The sequence below is a fragment of the Triturus cristatus genome, chromosome 4_1, assembly GCF_964204655.1.
Source record: "Triturus cristatus chromosome 4_1, aTriCri1.1, whole genome shotgun sequence".
NCBI lineage: Eukaryota > Metazoa > Chordata > Amphibia > Caudata > Salamandridae > Triturus > Triturus cristatus.
In genome coordinates this window covers 1,219,528,437-1,219,551,149 of record NC_140585.1, presented here as the reverse complement: position 1 = coordinate 1,219,551,149, position 22,713 = coordinate 1,219,528,437, and the positions used below count along the sequence as shown (strand labels likewise).

At 53.0% G+C, this 22,713-nt stretch overlaps 1 protein-coding gene across 3 annotated transcripts in view; it reads left to right on the top strand.

Annotated features, from left to right (window-relative positions):
• The window catches only part of ARHGEF25 (Rho guanine nucleotide exchange factor 25), a 980,382-nt gene that overhangs the window by 30,598 nt on the left and 927,071 nt on the right, over positions 1-22,713 (top strand). Inside the window, exon 1 of one of the 3 annotated variants that reach the window (XM_085654591.1) lies at positions 7,197-7,651. The exons of the other annotated variants lie outside the window; for them this stretch is intronic. Coding sequence (XP_085510717.1) covers positions 7,556-7,651 — 96 coding nt within the window. The 5' untranslated portion in view covers positions 7,197-7,555. Of the gene's footprint in view, positions 1-7,196; positions 7,652-22,713 lie in introns of those variants that run through there. 3 annotated transcript variants of the gene reach the window in all.

Here is a 22,713-nt window from a genome sequence, read left to right as displayed (position 1 = left end):
GGGGCGGAAGAAGACACCGAACCCCTGCCCGACCCACTGTGCGCTAAAGACCTGGATGGCTCCGTGGAGGGAGTAAGACTTTCAACCACCCTCACTCCCCAACAGTCCGACGACTGCCGCCAGCTGCTCAGACAATTCGCAGACCTCTTCTCCCTCATTCCGAGGGTCACCGACTGGTGTGTCCACGACGTGGACACCGGCGACAGCCCGCCTGTGAGACACCGAGCCTACCGGGTGCCTGACCGGGTCCGCACCTGCATCAAGACCGAGGTACAGAAGATGCTCACCCTTGGAGTAATCGAACCCTCCGACAGCCCCTGGGCCAGCCCGGTGGTCCTGGTCCCGAAGGCGGCTTCCCCGGGGGTCGCCCCCGAACTAAGATTCTGTGTGGACTACCGGGGGCTCAATGCGGTCACCCGAGCAGACGCTCACCCTATCCCCCGCGCCGACGAGCTCATCGACCGCCTGGGGGCCGCCCGGTTCCTCAGCACTTTCGACCTGACCTGCAGATACTGGCAGATTGCTCTCACGGAGGGAGCGAAAGAACGCTCTGCCTTCTCCACACCAGATGGCCACTACCGATTCAGGGTCATGCCGTTCGGGATGAAGAACGCCCCGGCCACGTTCCAGCGGTTGGTGAACAAGGTCCTGGCCGGACTCGAGGAGCTCAGCGCAGCATACCTTGACGACATCGCCGTATTCAGCTCTCAATGGCACGAGCATCTCCAGCACCTCCGACAAGTACTCATGGCCCTGCGCCAAGCCGGCCTAACAGTGAAAGCCAGCAAATGCCAGCTCGGGCAAGGCTCCGTGGTCTACCTGGGGCATCAGGTGGGCAGCGGCCAGGTCTCCCCCCTCCAACCGAAGATCGACGCCATCAAGTCCTGGGAGCCCCCCACCACGCAGACGGAGGTCCGGGCCTTCCTGGGCCTTACAGGGTACTACCGGAGGTTCATTAAAAACTATGGTAGTATCGCGGGGCCCCTCACGGAGTTGACCTCCAAAAAGCTTCCGAAGAAGGTGCAGTGGACCACCCCGTGCCAGCAGGCATTCGACGCCTTGAAAAGCGCCATGTGCACCGCCCCGTACTCAAGGCCCCCGACTACTCCCAAGAGTTTGTGGTCCAGACCGACGCATCCGAACACAGCATCGGGGCTGTCCTCTCGCAGTTCGACGACAAGGGCATCGATCAGCCCATAGCCTTCATCAGCCGAAGGCTGCTGCCGCGAGAGCAGCGTTGGAGTACTATAGAACGAGAGACCTTTGCCGTAGTCTGGGCCCTCAAGAAACTACGGCCCTACTTGTTCGGAACCCATTTCCGAGTACAGACGGACCACCGGCCCTTGCGGTGGCTAATGCAGATGAGGGGGGAGAACCCCAAGCTACTACGATGGTCCATCTCTCTCCAAGGGATGGATTTCACTGTCGAACATCCCCCGGGGCGGATCATGCCAACGCCGACGGCCTGTCCCGGTTCTTCCGCTTCGGCGAGGAGAATCCCCCAGTGGATGGGTAGTTCTCCACGCCTTTCTGCTGGGGGGGACGCATGTGAGACCGGCCTCACGGCGTTGCCCTCCCAATCATCCAGCCAACCTGCAACCACCCTCAAGACACGACATCTCCGACTCCGGCCGCCCCAGCCACCCAGATCCGAGGGCCGGCCAGAGCCCTGACAGACTCGACACCCTACCACGCATGTCCGACCGAGGGAGCGGGAACCCTCGAGCCAGACCCAAAGGCGCCAGCCCAGTCACACCTCGGGTCGCCTTCCCCGGGAAGACTCGATCGGCCACCAGGCCCCTGGGGAGCAGGCGCCTCCCCTGCCGAGCGTCTGGGGTCCCTCCCAGACCCACCTGAAAAGACCAAAGAAGTGAGCGGCAGGAAATCCCGCCGAACCCCCTCCGTCACCCCAGTCCCCCCTTTGCGAGGACCCCGGACTTCAAAGAGCGAGCGGAGTACAACAAGGGGTGCCGGAGAAACGAAGGCAGAGAAGACCTGGAACCATCCGAGCCTGCTGACGCTGTCGCGGCTCCTGAACGCTGAAGTCACCTGGGCCTGCTGAGTGACTCGCGGCCTCTTGCTATTGAACCATCTGAGCCCTGCTGACGAGGTCGCGGCTCCCGAGCACTGAACCACCGGGGCGTGCTGAGTGACTCGCGGCCCCCAGCTATTGAACCATCTGAGCCCTGCTGACGAGGTCGCGGCTCCCGAGCACCGAACCACCTGGGCCTGCTGAGTGACTCGCGGCCCCCAGCTATTGAACCATCTGAGCCTTGCTGACGGAATCGCGGCTCCCGAACTCCGACCACCTGTGCCTGCTGAGAGACTCGCGGCGCTCCCCTTGAGGACGACTCGGTAAGAGATCGCCCAGAGAATCGACACCCTCCAGCTCGAGGATTGTGAGCTATCCGCAGGGTATTTCGCAGAGACACTATCTTGAAAGACTGTCCCGCTACCCCCATTCCCCACGACCGATTTGTGGTACTTCGTGCCACTGCTGTACTACTTGCATCTTGGATCATAAAGATCCCTTGAAAATCATCGATAAAAAAAACCTATCGTCTTACAAAGAATACGTGTGGTGTCACTCTGTTCGTAGTGTATATCAGGGTGTGCGCGCCTAGCTCGGCCTACGTGGGAGAGGTGGGTCAAAGGGGTGGGCAAGACGGGCATCGAACCCCCCTCCGGCGAACGCCTTTCCAACAGGGGGGAACAGAAGTGCTGGTACTCAGTACTGGTGAGTACCGGCCCATTTAAAGCATCGGTTGTACTTCCTGTTACCATAAAGGCAAAAAGCTCCAGTGCACATTGTGGTTGCCAGCATGGTGCACCATTCCCACCTCATGCTCAAGTGAAGTGAAACCTCTATTAATCAGTGGAACCTCTTGCGCAAGTCCAGTAATCGATCACTGTCGGATAAAGGCGAAAGAGGAAATTCAAATCAAGAGTAAGAGCAAGAAGGTGCTACCTGTTCCTTAAGACTGCTCTTTGAGGAACCAGAATTGGATACTAATACAGACTTAACTGAAGTAATTTCAAGCAGAGTCCAACAACCAATGGAGGACATACTGGCAAAAGGCACAAGATCAGTAACTTTTTATGATATAAAACATCAGAACCCATTAACGTCTACAAGGGATTTGACAAAACCTCAAGTAACCGAGGGAGAGTTTAGATCTAGTATCATCTCTAAACTTATAATGGACAACACATACAATGTAAGCATCATGGGAGTAGATATAACTCTCAGCAGATCCCTATGAATTATTTTGAAGATTCAACCTGAATGGATTGAAGAAGAGGCCAAAACTATAGTACATCGCCCTGAAGGGTATGTTAAGCTTGCTGTGAACATTATAAAAAAGCCAGAAAATGATTCATAATAAAAGGGAAAATAAATAAGAACGTGAGAAGTCCGAGCTCCCACGTCTACCAGCAGCTCCTTTGATGACCATCCAGCCAAGACAGTCTGGGCTTGGCTTGGTTTTGGTTGGTCTTGGATATAGTACAGTGAGAAGTAAAATTACAAACATGCTGCCAGCTTCTTTTCAGCCATCTCATAGCCCCGTTCCCTGGTAGAGAAGATTTATTCGACTCCACGGATGGAGCAAAAAAGGTAGAACCAACTCTAAATCAGCTGTCAATTCTCTCCTGGGACATTGCCGGTCTGAACACCATGATTAGGGATTTTATAAAGCAGCACAATCTGTGCTGCTTCCAGGGCGGGGCACAAACAGAAGTGGCCTTGAATGGCTAGAAAGATTACTCAATTACTGCTAGTAAAGTATATAAAGTCGACCCATGGGAGGCCCAACAGTATGGCCTCCACTAAACTCCACTGCGAAGCACAACAGCAGCCCTACCAGTCGCTCAGATGAACATCCTACATGTCAAACCTATCACCTGAGATCATTGATATCTTCAATGTTTATAGGCAGTTTGTGATTGCTCTACAACTGTAGGACAAATAAAGATCTCCTTGTGCTCTGATGCATAATGTGATCTCCAGCACCGTCCTCATCTCCCTCCTCATGCTTTGATGCATGTTGCACGTGCTATCCTGCACCTTTCCACCTCACAGACTGATGTATGAAAAGTTTTGCGCCAATTTTCTCCCCATGAACCTATGCATGTTGTGATTTCATACAGCATTCGCCCCTACTTCCATGCTGCATTCTCTGCCCCCCTGCCCTGTTCCAGCTTAATGTGCCAAAGCATGCTGTGCTCTCTGGCAAAGTCACTGTAGGCTATGATGCTTGCTGCGCAGGGTCGGACTGGCCAATAGGGCAATAAGGCAGTGGCAGATAGGCCGGTCTAATAGATCAATGGAAGGGGCCAGTTTTATAGCAGATTTGGCCGGTTTTATGGCCAGTTGGGGCCGTTTTTACTGTTCATTTTAGTGTTATTACCACTTTTTAGGTCACGCCTGACCCAGCGCTTGCGCTGGTCTGGCGAGACTTTAAGTAAGGGCTTCAAAAAATGCTACCGCCGGCTACAGCTTGCAGTGCATGTGCGCAGGCGCGCGTTTGAGAAGAGGCGCCATATGGCATGATTACTGCTGCGCGCGCACCACTCGCGCACATGCACTGCAAGCTGTGGCCGGCGGTAGCATTTTTCCCCCGTGATCACTTTCACTAAAGGCGCCGGGAGTCGCTGGATCGAAATACTGGTGAATGGCGACATAGAGATTGGAAGGGTCTCAGATTAGCAGAGACTGAGAGTGGTAAATGAACTGATCCTACCCGTATTACTGGGAGCTGAAACTATTCCACCACTTACTTGAATCACGTGTGATCTTGGGCACCTCTCGTGTGAATCCCACTGCGTGCCACGGACATCAATCTCTCACTCAGACCCTGGGAACGCGTCCCCACAGTGCACCGGTAGGCACAACACGCACATGGTCAGGATTACGTTACCAGAAGCTTTGAACAACTCCAAACAAAAAGCATTATAGCAAAAGCAGGTCAGTTTCATTACTGAACTGAGCCTCCACGGAAGAGCCAAGCTGTATTTCCCAGCATACATTTCGAGAACATTACAGCCACGTGCCTGGCCTCAATTCACCCCGCTTGTTTTTTAGGTCTCGCCTGATCCAGCGCATGCGCTGGTCTGGCCGAGACATTTTGTATACAGGCTTTTCAAAGTGCTGCCGTGGCCTAAAGCTTCAGTGCACATGAACGTGCACGCGCGCAGCGCCATGTGTCTTTCCTCCGCAGCATGCGATCGCAATCGCCATCACTTTCACTTTCCACATGTGCTTTCCTCGTGGTACCAGGGCTCCCAGGCAGTCACAGTCATTGGCAACTCTGCCAGTTTGCAATGAATCACGGTGCAGTTAAAAAAGGTTTCTTCTATTTCACTTGTTATTTTTACCCGACTTCCGCCTGCGGCCCTGCGCTTTGATGTATATGTGCTGTACGTGTTCAAAACTTCTCTTGAAAGAGATGAGCTGAATGCAGCCCTTCCCATCTCAAACCCTTCTTTCAAATTTGAAATCTACGTATCAACCGCATAACGGTTAATTGCAACTGCATGCCAAAAGGGGTTTGGTCTTGCCAAGTTTCATTGTTCAAACTCGCAGTAGGCACCTGCCTGCTTTTTGCTTCAAAAAAGCTAACTCGAAAATATATATCTTTTTATTAGTTTAAATCAAGAGCATTGGTAACAACAAAACACAAACAAGCATTTGCAATGCAACAGGTCTCGCATTTACGCGAGTTTGAGCTATCGGCATTGTAAATACAATGCCTTTTATTTATGTTTTGGTTTTTGAAGCATAAATAAAACGCGTTGTCATTTACAATGCCAATAGCTCAAACTCACATAAATGCGAGACCTATTGCATTGCAAATGCTTGTTTTTTCTTGCATGCAGCTGACGCTGTACTGAAAGGGCTGTCCTTTTCAATCCAAGTCCTTGTGTTTAAATATAGGAGTCTCTCTTCTGGCAGTTCTGTGTGCTTGTCTGCATTACGGCGTCCCTCCTCTCTGAGAGCCGGCTTCGGTGTGTATTGTACCCACCATACAGGCAGGCAGTCGGAGGGAGGATGCTGGCTCTGTTGTTTGTATTGAATATACTGCCAATGTGTGACCTGGCAAGTGGCAGGTGTATTATTGTCATATGTATTACCCAACTCACTTACATGCACTTAATTAAGCATGCCTGGATATTACCCTTATCTGGGCGGCATGTCATTTCAAGCAGTCGGGGGATTAAGTCGGAATTTGTTTCACCTCAAGTTAGGAAAAGAGATGGGCGGGGCAGTAAAGCTGAAGAAAGGGCAGTCTGTTCACGAAGGAATACAACCAGATTCCACCAAAACGTGAGCTTCTCTCCATGCTTCATTCATTCATTTATATATGCATATTCCGCAGCCAAGAACAGGGAATGTCTAGAGGTGCCTTATATACAACGAATAAACATGAACAAGTGTTGGCAAAGCCAGTGGGTTTCGGCAGTAAAATGCTGAAATATTGGCTTTGCCAGTGCCTTTTCGCAGTCATATATATGCGCAAGCAGCATGATGTCATACTCCTGTGATGACAATTTTGGAAGCGGATTGCTAATAAAGAGGACTCATTGCAAGATTCGTCGCAGTCACCACGACGCATGCAGAGCGACACCGGGGACAGTTTTAATTTCCTTATTTAACATGACTGGTACCAATTTTAGGTAGGTTAGTTGATTAAAGTAAAACAAGCATTGGCATAGCCAATAGGTCTCGCCGTTGGGACCTTACAAGTGTTTAACCATGCAACAGTTAATGTTGTTGCACCAAGGATATTGTGCTGCATAACTCAATACTTATAAGGTCCCAAAAGCGAGACCTATTGGCTAAGCCAATGCTTGTTTATCTGCTTTGCTAATGTGGTAACTTTTATTTTTGTACCCTGGGCATATTTTTTGTCCCAGTCGGACCCTGATGCTGTGACATACTTTGGCGCTTTCTGACACGTTCCCACGTCATGGCCTGACTGCGCTCTCTGACAATGTTCCCACGTGTCGTCATGCATGTTGAGCTCGCGGGCACCGTTCCCGCCTGACGCTCTGACGCGTGAGGTGCTCTCTGGCACCTTTCCCGCCTCACACCTCGCGCGCCCTGGCCTGCCCACGAGACCCTCCTGCGCCGGCGGCTCGCAGCGCCGAGTTACGGTAGTTCCCCAGAACATATGGCTCTCGTCACGCTGGCGGCCGGCCGGGGCGTGAGTTGTGGAGTTTGGAAAGGCTCAGCTGGGCGTATTATGATGTGGAAAGTTTGAAAGGCGTTGCACGCGGGCCCGGCCCATCGCTACTGTCAATTTATTTCTCGTGAGCACGCCTGGGTCTGCCTCGCGCCCGGCCCCTTCCTGCCCCGGAGTCATTTGTGCGTTCCCTGGTGTTGGAGGCGCACGGCCGGGAGGACCGGTTCCCATCCGAGGCAGTGGGTAAAGCTCTACCTTCTTCTCTGAGCTGGACTAGGGCACCATGGGTGCTTACGAGCGGCGCCATTGACGGGGTCGTTGTCGCCGACGTCGACGCTGGGCAGCTGGGGGACCCTGGCGTCGTCGACACCATGAAGGCACCTCAGAAGACCCCAGGGAGAACCGACCAGATGCTGGGCGCGATGGCAGATATTCTCAGCTCCTTCGGGCTCCCGAGTCACCAATGGGTGAGTGCCAAATGTTTGCTGGGCCGTACAGGCAGTTTCTGTGATACGGGTTCCGATTGGCACAGCATGCGGTGATGGGGTGACAGGTAGGTCAGGTCGGTGAATGGCTTGACAATAGGAGTTTGGGAAATAGGTCTCCAGGGGATGCCCACACTAGTTAAGGGCCTCATTGTGCCAAAACCGGGGCTGACATTAATGACAGTTCGTAGGGTGATGCCCTCACTAATGCTGGCACTGCTAACAGCGCCCAGGGACATGTCGACACTGAGGCAGGCTCAGATGATGGTGCCCACACTGCGCCTGACTATATATTCTGCCAAGGAACTGCACTCCCGCTTAATGCTGGCATGGATCGCGACGCTCAACTGGTTTTACAGGAAGGCTGCTGCTGTTGGGAATAGGACTCGGAGAATAACCATTCTAAGGCTGGCACTGGTAATAATGCTCAGAGAGTGCGCATGATAAGGTTGGCATTGATAACCGTGTTTACGAACAGTTCGTTCTTGATAGTAGTGTACAGTGGATGGCCCTCCAAGGCTGGCACTAGTAATAATGCTAATTGGATCCTTGTCCTAAGGCCTGCACTGGTATTTTGGAAGCTTGGCACTGATGCTGGTACTCAGCGGGTCTGCATTTAACCATAATGCAGATTGTGCCACTGATAATGATGCCTACACCGAGGCTGGCATTAGTATTAGTTTCACGGGAATGGCCACTGGTAGGCTGGCCTTGTTATTAGCGCACTGGCCATGCTCACAGTATGGCTTGCACTGATAAGGGGGCCCAGTGGATGCCCACCTTGAGGCTGGCATTGGCCGGGACTTGCTCACAGTAAGACTGGAATTGAGAAGGCTGCTCGGGGAGATGTCCAGACTAAGAATGCCATTTACAGCAGGGCACCATTGGATGGGCACAGTGAAGGTGGCATGGGTCATAGTGCTATGAAGTGGAGGCTCAAAAGAAGTTCTGCATTGACGCGCCTAGACGCCCATTTCGAGGATTTATATGCAATAGACAAGGGCACTGAATCGGTCAGTTATTGAATAGTGCACTTGGACGCCCACACTCAGTCTGGCATTCACAACAGATCTTCAGAGCCGGTGCCCACACTGAGGCTGGCACTCGTAATATTGATCACAGGCTCATGCTCACAGCAAAGGTGGCATTGACAATAGAGCTGCGGAGGGGGTGCCCGCAGTAATGCTGGCATTGATAATAGTGCTTAGTGGATCATGCTCCGGATTGAATGCCCACACTAAGGTTGGCATTGCTACCGGTACCAACTCTAGGATGTGTAGCTGGTTTCGCAGCGATATATGACCACCTTGTTCGCTGGCCCCTCTGGAGGGCAGCTACACGAGCTAGGAATCCGCAACCAGGTCATGCCCTGGGGTATTGTCCATGCCCCTCAGGAGGGCGCCTGTTCACCAGAGCAGCAGGCGCTGAGATGGGTGACTCTAGACACTCGTGGATGTGACACACTGACCTCTTCCACACATCCCTGCTGTGGACAGCGCCCCCTGCAGGTCTCCACCGCTGCCCCAGGCCAGTGCCCGCAGCAAGGCCTCGAATCTGGGCTCCTCGATTCATCACTGCGGGTGCCAGGTCCACGGAGACAGGTTGCACCTGAGAAACCCACCAGAGTGTCAGGCGCTGGTCTCATCTGCATGGCCCCAAGGCTGGCCGATGTCGCCTTTGGAATCACACAAACAACACACGCTCCAAAACAGAGTCAGTCTCTCGGTACTTTGAGATCCCCCGCCCAGTAGGGCCGTCCCTTACCTCATCATCCGCCCCCGAGGAAGCCCCCGGGCTCACCCCTGATGCGCTCCCAGTGGGAGCCGCCGGTGGACCTTGTTTCACAGTGCTGGCCTCCCTAACTCACGCCTAATTGAGGGTGGGGTGGGGGGGGGGGGGGGTTGCGCGCGTGCTTTGGGAGCCCCACTGGCGCCGCCTAGCATCAGCAGAAGGCCGGTTGTGCCTCCCTGCCCATTCTCTGAACAAGAGAACACATTGGGGTTGGTTTCTTTCTGTCAACAGTACGAGGCTGGCGATGAGCCTGGCAGGCCAGTGGGCGCCGGGTGCCAAGGGGACAGGGGGTTTGCCAGGAATGTGAACGAGGGGGGCCAGGCACGGTTCCGTCTGTACCTGTGGATCACGGGGTGTCCCTCAGGTTCCCGCACACTCCCTGCCCGTGGGCAAACAAGCCTCGAGCCCAGCACTCCTGTGTTTGGGGGTGTGCACTGCAGACCTCCAGGTGTCCCACGGCAGCCGTAAATTGGTCATTCAAATATAGTCAGTTCTGTGTATTCCCAGTCTTGTAGCTCAGCATTTCTAGGTGAAAAGGTGGTCTCTGGGGCGGTCGTGAGCAGATCATTTTTAATTTGTTATTTCTACACAGATCTCAAGTCGTTTCATGTTAGCCGTAATAGCGCATGCCATCCTCGTTCTTTCTTTGTATATCAGGACGATTTTTTTGTCCTGAATTCCTAATGAAGGAGCTGGCACTCGGTGTGACCTTCGGCAGATTGTTTTTATTGCATTATGCCTCGACATATGCATCTCTCTGTTTTTATTGTATTACGCCTCGACATATGCATCTCTCTCTTTCCCAGTGCCAGGCGGAACAGCTGACTCGGGGTTTCGGTGCTTGGTTACCAGTAAAGAGCAGGCTCTGGGCTGCCAGCAGATGCGCAGCATAAGAAGATTTCTTTAACCTATGAAGCACCGAGGTATAACTTGCCCCATGCCTTCTTGGAAAGTATTAGTACTGGCTCGGCTGCTTACAATTTTAGTTGATAATCGCTACTTTTTATTACCTGCCATTTTTGGATTGCACAAGCTCAAATTGTGGCGATGGGGCCTTTATTTCTCTGCCATCCATTTAAAAACATATCTAAAGTAATTTCGTGAAAGACCAAGTTTTACTTTGCTATGAGAAAGAATGGACGTTTTCAGACTGTCTTGAAAACATGGAATGCCCGCAGGGACGTAGAGCAGGCCCTGCAGCGCAGGGGTCCCCAACCCGCCGGTGGTTCCTATTTTGGACAAGGCCATTGGATATCTCTGAGATAGGGGAGACTCGGGGGCCTCTCATCTCATGTTGCAGGGGGCACCATCAATGTGCGGCTCGCCACCGAATGCACGGAAGAGCTGCCTTGGTGTGATTGAGCCTGGCTTGGCGGAGCCCTCTTTCACAGGCCATCAAAGCTGTACATCACGCAGGCCTTTCATTTTCCACACTGTGCTGTGTTAACAGCTGCCTTACAGCTGTGCAACAGTCTGATGCAGTCCGTCGTGGAACACTTCTGCGGTGCAGCCCTGGTGTGCTGGAAAGAAAGCCTTTGGTTTCCATTCTCCCGTCATGCACTGCGCCCTGTGACAGTGTCCCCGTCTCACCCTTCAGGCTCACACATGTTGACTACTGCAAAAAGAACAATTGATAGACAGAAAGCTGAATAATGCCAAACATTCACCACCAATACAGAGATCTGGGCCTAAATCCTTTTTTTTTTTGCCCACCATGCCATTCCAGTTTAGACCCAGCCATATGCAAATCAGTCTTGACCCTGCTCCCCATGGGAACAGTCCAGCCTGACCGGAAACAAGCATCCTAGGGCCAGTTTCAGGGTATCACCACATATCAGCCAGGCTAGCTCTAACCTGTGGCATGGTGAGCACTGGACCCATGTCTGGGCATACCTGTCTCACACAAGGTAACAACTACAAAAGAAAAATTGATGGACGGAATGCTGAATAATGTCAAACATTGGCCCCCTCAGTACAGAGATTTCGGCCTAAATCCATCTTTTTGTTTTACCCACCATGCCATTCCAGTTTAAACCCAGCCATATGCAAATCAGTCTTGACCCTGCTCCCCATGGAAAGTGATGTGCAAATGGCAGGGTAAACTGGAATGGCATGGTGAACAAAATAAGTCATTTTTGGAACACTGCATGGGGAAAGGGTACGTTTGGGGAGGAGCCGAGCTCAGCTAATTTTTATCTTGATCGTTATAGCATGGAGAGAGATCTGTTTAAAATAGATTTCAGAAACGCACTCGACGTGTGAGGGATGGAAGGCCTCAGCTGGTCATATAGCTAGACTTGACTGTCAAATTGGGTCCATTAAAAGAGAAAGAATGTGGGCACCTTTTTTCATTTTAAAATGTTTTTTCCTGGAATATTGTGTAGCATGGGGAAGAGTACGGGGAGGGGAGGACATAAGAGAAAGTCCAAGGATTAAGATAACCTCTTCTACTGGTTGCTTGGATAGTGGTGGTCGCCACAATCCCCTCTCCAAATGCTGGTTTGAAAAGGAAAAGGTCGGTAAAAGGTGCTAAGGCCAGATGGTGGTGTTGTATTATCTCTTCTATTTCAACACCTTCTGGTTGTGATCCTTACCTTCTCCCCCTGTGGTTGCATATGCGGACTGGACTAAAAAAAGAACGATGGATTAACCCAGATCTCTTGACTGGGGGTGAATGTTTATTCTGTTCTGCATTCCGTCCATCATTTGTTTGTCTTTAGCTTTCTCACCCATGTTGTCTGAGGGCAGCTCAAAAAACTTGAGCAGTTCACTGGGGTTTCCTTCACTGCTGGGGCTGCCCTGCTTGAGTCTGTGAAAATCCTTTTCCCATAGTACCTCCTTCCCAAGAGATGTCTGCCCACTTGCCCACTTGCTCCCCGCCTAGGAGCCGCCTGCTTGCAGGGAACCTGAGACAGGGTAACCATGGCATCCTGACTGTAGGGCAGGACCACTGAAAGTATGCTATTCTGCGTCCTTGATGTTTTCCGCATATACTCCATAATCTACACATTTTATACAAAAAATGTTTCTAGCTCAAACCGGTCAAAACTTACCAAAATTTCGGCTACACGTATTGCAGCACAGCGGAAAGCCCAATGCAAAGATTGCCTGTGTTTTTTCATTGCTTACTCTGTGTTTGGAAGTTTAACTGGTGCTAATGATGTGAAACCTTTGCCAGACAGTGTTAACATATGTGAAAATTACAATATTATAAAGTAATACTGACACAAAATGTGTGGCAATAGGTTCCATAGTTTTCTTTATCCTGCCGGATAATGGAGTCAACCCTAATATATCATTTGGTTATCTCTTGCCGCATAATTCTAGTGGTCCTGTAGGGAGATCCAGTTACCGCCAAGATAGCCCTCTTAGGGGCATATGTACAAGCCCCTATTGCCACCGCAATGTCACGTTTACCGCCGTTAAGGCAGCATTAAGCCAGCATTAAGGTGTCCCTTCCCGTACATAAACACATATTTTAAAAAAAATGACATTTTGTAACTTTCATGTCGGCTGCAGCACACATGAAAGTTACAAAATTGCATTTTAGGATTGTTTATGTGCTGGAATGGACACCTTCCTATACATAACCAATCCTCCCCTGCACACAGACACCCTTGCACGCACACAGACACCCTTGCACTCTCGTGCAAGGGTGTCTGCGTTGGCGCTAAGTTGTTAAACTTAGAGCTATCGCAGGGGGAAACGCAAGGCTGCACCACATTCTTGTAAATATGGTGCAGCCTTGCGTTTCCGAAGTGGCGGAGCGTGTCCTTAAGCACAGGATGCTAGCGACATAGTCCACCACTTCATTGTACATATCCCCCCTTAAACTTTCTTGCAGCACGGCCGCTTTATAGTCGTGCTACTTGCCGTGCTCCAGCGCCTTGAGGTCACTGTTCATGGACAAGCACTAGTCATTGTCTAATAAGCCTCCAGTGAGCTGGAGTTATTGGTCATCCTGGCGTGCGCGTGCTGCACTCCGGTCCCCTCAGTTCACCCGACGGGAGCGGCAGCTGCACAACCCCGTGAAGAAAAACACGCTTTGCTGCCAAGAACATTTTCAGGACCAGGGGCACAATGCCGGTGCCACCGGTGAAATAAGATGCTACCGCGTTCATGCATACTATTATATTACATTGGTCCCATTTGTTGGCCACCTGCCACAAACTTCCTTTGAATGATACACTATTTGAACGATTTGTAGAAATTATCAAATATTGCCCTTTGTTTCGTTTTTACCGTGTGGCCGTTTTCCTCGGTAAAGAGTTTTTTCTTTCGAGGTAAATTCTCTGCCTGGACAGCCTCTGTGTTCTTGACGTTGAACAGCTGATTGTACTGTATTTCCCCCTAGCGCCTCCTGCGCATTGTGGCGCTGACACTGGCCCAGCCCTGCCAGAGGGAAGCCAGGGAGCCCGAGGGGGCTCATTTGTCCTGAGAGACTGAGATCTGGTCCAATGGGTTCCACTGGAGTTGGCCTGGATGTTTATTTAGGGCGACCTAGCTCTCCATCTGGCTACAGGCCAGGCATATTTAGAGAACCCCCTCCACCCTTTCTTCTCCTTTGAGCCCCCTGTCTTGTATCTCCTTCTCCGACTCTCCTCGGCCCCTCTCTGCCACTCTTTCTCTGTCTTTTTCCTTCACCTGCCTGAGAGAAGCCCCATCGGCCCCCTCTGTCCTTTCTGTGTCTCTACCCCTCAGCCTCCCACCGCCTCTCTTCTCCTCAGTTCCCCCCTCTGTATCGTTTCCCTTTGCTTCCCTTCTGTTCCTCGCGTCTATCTCTGTTTCCCCTTCGTCTGTCTCTTCACACTGCCCCCCCTCTCCTCTGTTTAGCTCCTTCCATCACTTCTCAGCTGCTGTCCGCGCCTCCCTCTTACCTTCTATTTCCGCCCTTTCAACCTCCCCTCCCTGGGCTTTCTCCGTCCCCCCTCTCATCTACCACCCTCTCTTTCCTATCTCGCCTGCTCCTTCTCTCATTTTCCCCTCTAAACCAGAGGTCTTTAAACTTTTTTACTCTGAGCCCCGCCACGCAAATGTTTTGAGGTCAGCCCCCCTCCAAATATTTATGGCAAGGATTGGGGGAGTGGGAGGGACATGGCTGCATGCAGGGAGCGGGGCTGATGAGATGATTTCAGGAATACTTTTTCTGTAGCTTATGAACTGCACTAAATATGAGACTTACATAGAGTCTAAACCCTTCCTTCTTGTCTACGCACTTCACCCCTCTCCTCAGTTTTCCAGTTTCTCTGTCTCTCCAGAAAGGGTCTTTCTTTTTTCCACAGTCGCTCCAGTCTCTCTTGTCCAATCGAGTTCCCTCTTTTGCCCTTCCTCCATTTCTTCCCTGCATCTCTCCTCATCCTCAAGTCTCTCCCTTCCAAGTAGCTGCGCGTTCCTCCTACCCCTCTCCCATTCTCCCCTTTCCCTCCTTTGATCGCACGGTCTCCCTCCCCCCTTGTGCTTTTCAGCTCTTCCAGACTCTTTCCTCCCTGTCTGCCTGAATGTTCCCTTTTCGAACCACCATGGAATGTTCCCATGCAGCAGTCTGGGAGACAGGCAGCTCCTCCGATGCAAACGGCCCAGCTCGAGGTTTCAGATTACCACTCCGCAAAAAAGTCCAGATGTGGGCTGATTAACTGGGCCTTAGGTTGACTGGGCTCGGGAGGCTGATCGAGACCATTTTGGAAAGCCATAAATCACCTAGAGAAACCGACAAGAACAGTTTTTAATGCATCACTTATTTAAAAAAAAAATGGTGGGGGGGGGGGGGGGGGTTCCTTCCTCCCAGGTTGAGATTTCTTTTTATTCAGTGTAGGAAGCCCGATGTTGATGTAAATCCTGGGGCGATGCATAATCATTTGCATGTGAGAGTTGCATGTGGAAACCAGTGGTATCCCTCAGTGGCTATCCCAACTCTCTGTACCTCCTGCCCCTGCCATGAGCTCACCTACCCAACACAAGGCTGATGAAAGGGGCCGCACAGTGTGAGACCAGGGCTTCAGCCCCAGGGCCTACGCTGGTAAACTGTGAGCCTAATCCCCGACCAGCATGAATACATTTGCAGAATAAGGATTACTTCCCATAAAGTCAGTGCTGTCCTAAAAAAAGTAATGATAGAGGGAGTATATCTGTTCTTGAAATAGTGTGACCAGGCGTCCCGGATTTGCCAGGACGGTCCCAGGGTTTCACCAGCTGTCCCAGCAGATTTCGGCAATTTTGGCTCATGCCCCAGCTTTAAGAGGGGTTCGACTGAAACTTGTGTGAGGCACTTTTTGGGTGTCCTAAAGGCAGTGCTTAATTTCAGCCGGTGGTTTCCGGTGCTCAGCTCCTGCACTTATTTGTCAACACCGGCACTTATGACAGCTGCCACATGGTGGTTCTGTTAGTGTGATATAGAGATGAGCACAACAGCAGTTGCTTATTAATTTCAACATTAAAACAACTAATACCTGCCTCTCAAGCCGTTCTTACAGCTTTGGGAGGCCTCAAACAGTCTGAAGAGTCACACTTGTAGCAGAGTGATGGCTAGCAGCTGTGTATATACTGTCATTGGCAGCTCTGGCAGTGGCAATGGGTGGTGTAAGCTGGGGTGGCCTCTTAACGAGGACCCTGGAACTTAATGTTTTACAAATTAAGCACTGCCTAAATCTGTGCTAGTTAGCAGCTGTTATAAGTATGAAATTGAATTAAAAGGTATGATGCTGATTTTAGAAATTACATTTTATTTATTTTCTTAGTTCCTCTTCTGTGTTCCTATGTTGATAAGAGCTGCCACTCTGCGCCTCTCCGTTGATGTAAAATTGCACCCCTTCTTCTATTTTTGAAAAATTTCCTGGTTTTGGTTCTCAAGATTTGGTCACCCTACCTTGAAATCATTTACTGTTGTATACCGCTATCCCAGCGGCATCTAGTGAAACTTAAGAATAAGGGGCTAAGTGGGCGGGATTTTCACACAGTTGTGTTCTGACGCGATATGCTGTGCCTCACTCCGGACCTGATGTCACCAACACACAATTGATGGGCGGAATGCAGAACAAATCAAAACATTCACCCCCAGTCAAGAGATCTTGGTTAAATCCATCATTCTTTTGCTCTCCATGCCACCCCAGTTTAGACCTGGCTATATGCAAATCAGTTCTTGACCCTGTGCCTCATGGGAACAGTCCAGCCCATACTGCCAAGCCAGGTCCTCCGTGGACCGGAAACAAGCATCCTAGGACTGGTTTCGGGGTTTCGCCCCTCATCAGCCAGGATAGCTTGATTCCAGTGGCACAGTGAGCCCAGGACCCACGTCTGGGCATACCTAGTGCACTTAAGGCGAGAAAGCAAAAGACACACAATTGATGGACGGAATGCAGAACAAATCAAAACATTCACCCCCAGTCGAGATCTGGGTTAAATCCATCATTCTTTTGCTGACCATGCCACCCCAGTTTAGACCTGGCCATATGCAAATCAGTCTTGACCCTGTGCCTCATGGGAACGGTACAGCCCGAACGGCCAAGCCAGGTCCTCCCTGGATTGGATAAAACATCCTAGGACTGGTTTCGAGGTTTCACCCCTCATCAGCCAGGATAGCTTGATTCCAGTGGCACAGTGGGCCCAGGACCCAAGTCTTGGCATACCTGGCGCACTTAGGGCGAGAAAGCAAAAGACACACAATTGATGGACAGAATGTAGAACAAATCAAAATGTTCATCCCCAGTCAAGAGATCTGGGTTAAATCTGGGTCCTGTGCTCTCCATGCCACTGGAGTCAAGCTATTCTGGCTGATGAGGGCTGAAAGCCCAAAATCGGTCCTAGGATGCTTGTTTCCAGTCCAGGGAGGACCTGGCCTGGCAGTTTGGGCTAGACTGTTCCCATTGGGCGCAGGGTTAAGACTGATTTGCATATGGCTGGGTCCAAACTGGAATGGCATGGTGTGCAAAAAAACGATAGATTTAGGCCCAGATCTCTGTACTGGGGTGTTGGAAGGCGTTCACCGGGGAGGCTGCGGAATGTGTTCCTGACCACCCTGAGGCCCACCTTTCCCAGTTAGGCCGAGCAAGAGCAGGGAGGCCCTTCCTGGAAGGGTCTCGCACCTAGGATCGCACGCGCTACGCTTCTCTCTTCTGCGGATAGAGGGACACCACACAGTAAATCGTTGCAAGATAATAAGCTTTTATCGGTGGTTATCAGGGATCGTTATGATCCGGCGGGCAGGTGCAGGATTAATGCCACAAGCAGCAGTGATCTTATGATGGAGGAAAAAGGGGTAGCGGGACAGTCTTTCAATCAGTGTCTCTGCGAGGTATCCGGCGCCCAGCTCTCAATCCTCGAGCTGAGGGGATGTTGCTTCTTTTGGCGATCTCTGCCGACTTTCTTGGAGGAGCGGGCCGCGAGTAACTCAGCAGGCACCGGAGGGTCTTAGTTCGGGGAGCCGCGACGGCGCCAGCAGGGCTCAGATGGTTCAGAGTTCGAGGAGCCGCGACAGCGTCAGCAGGGCTCAGATGGTTCAGAGTTCGGGGAGCCGCGACAGCGTCAGCAGGGCTCAGATGGTTCAGAGTTCGGGGAGCCGCGACAGCGTCAGCAGGGCTCAGATGGTTCAGAGTTCGGGGAGCCGCGACAGCGTCAGCAGGGCTCAGATGGTTCAGAGTTCGGGGAGCCGTCGAGCCGCGACCAAGTCCGCAGGCTCTCGTCAGTCCAGGTCTTCTCTGCCTCTCGTCCCTTCAGCACCCCTTGTTATACTCCCCCTCCTCTTTGAAGTCCGGAGTCCTCGCGGAGAGGGGTCTGGTGCCTGGGGGGCGGTGTGTCGGGGTTTCCTGTCGCTCGGCCCCTTGATCTGTTCAGGTGGGTCTGGGAGGGACTCCAGACACTCAGCAGGCGAGGCGCCCGCTCACCGGGGGCCTGGTGGTCGATCGAAACCTCCCTCGGGGGAGAGACCAGAGGTGTGACAGGGTCGGCGCCTCTCGGTCTGGTTTGGGGGGGGGGGTTTCGTTCTCCCTCGGCCGGGCATGCGTGTTGGGGATCTGGTCGGCCCTCGGGATGTTGGTCCACGGAAGCCGGGAGGCCGTGCCCACGAGGTTCGGCGTGGTTGTAGTGTAACTTGCTGGTCGGGAGGGCCCACGCCCGAGGCCGGTCTCACATGGGGTGAATGAATGACATTGTTCTGCATTCTGTCCATCAATTGTTCTTTTTGCATTTGCCCTCCTAGTGGGACAGGTATGCCCAGACGTGGGTCCCGTGCTCTCCATGCCACTGGAGTCAAGCTATCCTGGCTGATGAGGGCTGAAATCCCAAAACCGGTCCTAGGATGCTTGTTTCCAGTCCAGGTCATGGGCATCATCCCTACCAGCCTCTAACCAGTCTTTCTTGCAAAGAAGCAACAGTCAAGCGTTCATTATATTTTAAGACTTTTTAAATGGATGGCAAACAGTTTTGGAAACGTTGAGGCAAGTGTATTCTTTGCCTTCTGCTAAACAAAACAAGTCGAACAACAACCTTTTGCCTTACCTTTCATTTGAAGTCAAACCCAAAAACCTATGAGAGAAACGGAGCAGATTCCACAGTCAGAAAGAAAATCCCACGTACTCCTCGAGCATCATACCAGGCGTGTGCCAAAGCAGGGAACTCCATGTGTGACACAGTGCACCATGACCCAGAGCGTAGCATATCCTCACCAATACCATAGTGCGCGCACTACACCACACATAACAAGGTGCAGAGCCTCCCTCAGCACAGCTACAGACCGAGGGGCACCGCACCACCACCTTGAATACAGCGCACCACCATCTGCAGCACAGTGCACCAGCACCCTGCATACAGTTCACCACCACCTGCAGCACAGTGCACCAGCACACTGAATACAGTGCACCAGCACCCTGAATACACTGTATTAGCACCCTGAATACACTGTATTAGCACCCTGAATACAGTGCACCTTCACCCTAAATACAGTGCACCAGCACCCCGACCTCTCGGAGGTGGTGGAGGTGGTCGGACCAGTGGTGGCTGTACACCGCGATATCGTCCAGGTAGGCGGCGCTGAACTCTTCGAGCCCCGCCAAGACCTGGTTCACTAGTCGCTGAAAGGTAGCTGGGTCATTCTTCATGCCGAAGGGCATGACCTTGAAGTGGTAGTGGCCATCGGGGGTAGAAAAGGCGGACCGTTCTTGGGCTCGGGGTGTGAGACTGATCTGCCAGTAGCCCGCTGTCAGGTCGAAGATGCTGAGGTAGCGGGCAGCCCCCATGCGGTCGATCAATTCATCCGCTCGGGGGATGGGATGAGCGTCGGTCCTGGTGACAGCATTCAAGCCCCGATAGTCGACGCAGAATCGGAGTTCAGGAGTGGTGCCGGGGGCAGCGGCTTTGGGGACCAGCACGACCGGGCTGGCCCAGGGGCTGTCCGAGGGCTCGATGACCCCGAGCGTAAGCATCTTGACCACTTCCTCTTGGATGCAGGCCCGCACCCGATCTGGTACGCGGTATGCCCGGTGTCTGATAGGGGGACTGTCCCCCGTGTCCACGTCGTGCAAGCACCAGGGGGTGACCCCTGGGGTGAGGGAAAACAGAGTAGCAAACTGCAGCAGGAGGTCCCGGCAGCCTTGGCGTTGCTCTGGGGTGAGGGCCTCGGAGAGCCGGACCCCGTCCACGGAACCGTCTTTCTCCTGAGTCTTCAGGAGATCAGGGAGAGGCTCGGAGTCTTCTTCCGCCCCACTGTCTGTAGCCATCAGGAGGCTGAGTTCCGAGCGCACAAAGTGGGGTTTGAGTCTGTTGGTGTGGAGGACCCGGAGGGGGTTCCGGGGAGTCTCCATATCGATGAGATAGGTGACGGGGCTCTTGCGTTCGACCACTTTGAAGGGCCCCGTCCACTTGTCCTGCAAGGCACATGGTTCGGTGGGGGACATCACCCACACTTGTTGACCAGGTTCGAATTCGACGGAGGAGGCATTTTGATCGTACCATTTTTTCATGTCTTCCTGACTGGCCTCAAGATTCGCTTTTGCCATTTCCCTGAATCGCCGGGTCTGATTGCGTAGTGCCAGGAGGTACTTGAAGACGTCCGGAGGGGTCTTTAGGAGGGCCATCTCCCAACCTTCTTTGACTAGGCTGAGGGGCCCTCGCACCAGGTGCCCGTACAACAGTTCGAAGGGGCTAAAACCGAGGGACTTCTGGGGAACTTCTCGATAGGCGAAGAGGAGGCACGGAAGTAGTACATCCCACTGGCGACGGAGGGGCTCTTCCAATCCCCCAATCATTCCCTTGAGCGTGCGGTTGAATCGCTCAACTAGTCCGTTTCCTTGAGGGTGATAGGGGGTCGTGAATCGGTAGGTGACCCCGCACTGTTGCCAGAGGGACTTCATATATTTCGAGATAAAGTTCGTGCCTCGGTCGCTGACGACTTCTCGGGGGAAGCCCACCCGGGAGAAGATCCCCATTAAGGCCCGGCCGACCACCGGAGCTGTTACAGTTCGCAGGGGCACCGCCTCGGGGTAGCGGGTGGCGTGGTCCACCAGTACCAGGATGAACCGATGTCCTTGTGCTGTGCGGGGGTCCAGGGGCCCCACAATGTCTATTCCCACCCTCTCGAACGGGGTGGTGACAACTGGGAAGGGTTGCAGAGGTGCTTTGAGCTTGCGGCCGCTCTTCCCGCTGGCCTGGCACGTGGGGCAGGACCGGCAGTGGTTGAGGACGTCGTTTCGCATCTTCGGCCAGAAAAAGTGGGTCACCAGGCGACTGTAGGTTTTGTCCTGGCCCAGGTGTCCCGCCAGAGGGACATCGTGGGCCAAATTTAGCAGGAAGTCTCTGAAACGGAGGGGCACCACCAGCACTCGACTGGCCCCTAACTCCGCGATTCTCTGTTCACTGTATAACAGGTTGTTATCCCAATAGACCCAATGGGCTCCGGTGGAGTCCCCTGCGCTCTGGGCGATGGCTTGCTGGCGGAGTCCCTCGAGGGAGGGACAGGTCTTCTGCTCCTGGCGGAACTGTTCCTGGGTGGGCCCCCCTTCTTGACGCCACTGAGCCAGGCCGGGAAGGTCCTGGGGCTGGTCCACCCCGTCGGGGGTTGGCTCTCGGGGGTCGGTATAGTCGGTGTCCTCTACTGGAGCGATCGGGGGAGGAGGTGCAGGCCATTCTGGTTCTTCTGGTCGGGGGATGGCACGGGCGGCCATGGACCGGGTGGTTACGCACGCCCAGTCCGGGAGGCCCAGCATCCCCAGGTGCTCTCTTCTTTTGACGGCGGCCCACGGGGAACTCTCAAGATCATTCCCCAGGAGACAGTCCACGGGGGCATCATCCCGGACCGTCACCTTCAACATGCCGGAGACCCCTCCCCATTCGAAGGGGACGCAGGCCATCCGACATAGACTCTCGGAATTGTCGGCTGAGCGGACGGGGCAGAGAATGTTCGGCAGGATCTGTTCTGGTTTTACCAGGTGACAGCGGACGGCCGTCACACTGGCCCCTGTGTCACGTAGGGCTTCGGCCCGGCGCCCATTAATGTTCACCCACTGGCTATATTTTCTGGTGTTGGCGGGTAGGGGAGCCCGCGGGACCATGTCTTTTCCCCCTAGGCACGCTAGAACCATGGCGGCCGGTTCCCACTCTTGTTGTGCCTGCTCATATTCTTCTTGTTCCTCGGAGATTTGTTCTCCCCCCAGGGCGGCGGCAGCTACCTGGCGGGGTTTTGGCGTTTGGTTCTGCGGGCAGTTAGGGTCATTGGCGTAGTGGCCGACTCGCTGGCATCGGTGACACGTGACGTTGGCTCGGAACCCCGGGCGCATCGGGGGGTTGCCCCGGCCGGCCGGGGGCGGGGTGCTGGCAGCGGGAGTGGCCGGGACGGTGTCTCTCCCTCGCCCCTGGCCTCCTCCTCCTCCTCGGGGACGGCGCTGACCTTGGTTGTTCCGGTTTTGCTCGTGTGGCCCTCTCCGGCCCACTCGGGTGCTTTCCCACCGGTCAGCTTCGGCGGCGAGTTGCCGTGGGTCAGTCAATTTACTGTCGAGGAGGTGCTGCCTGAGCTCGACGAAGCAGTTGTTAGACAGGTGCAGAGGCGTAGCTAGAGCTTGTGGCGCCCGGGGCTATCCCTCAGATTGCCGCCCATGGCATCCGCAGCCTTGTGATTGTGTGAGCTTAATTCTCGGACTCGAATTTTGAATCTCACCTCACTGTCAAATTTTATTTCGGGCACAAATATTTCTCACATGTATCATTGGAATGCTAGTTTTACATTGGTCTATTAACTAGTGCAAGTCAGTGTTAACTATCTGAACTCGCAG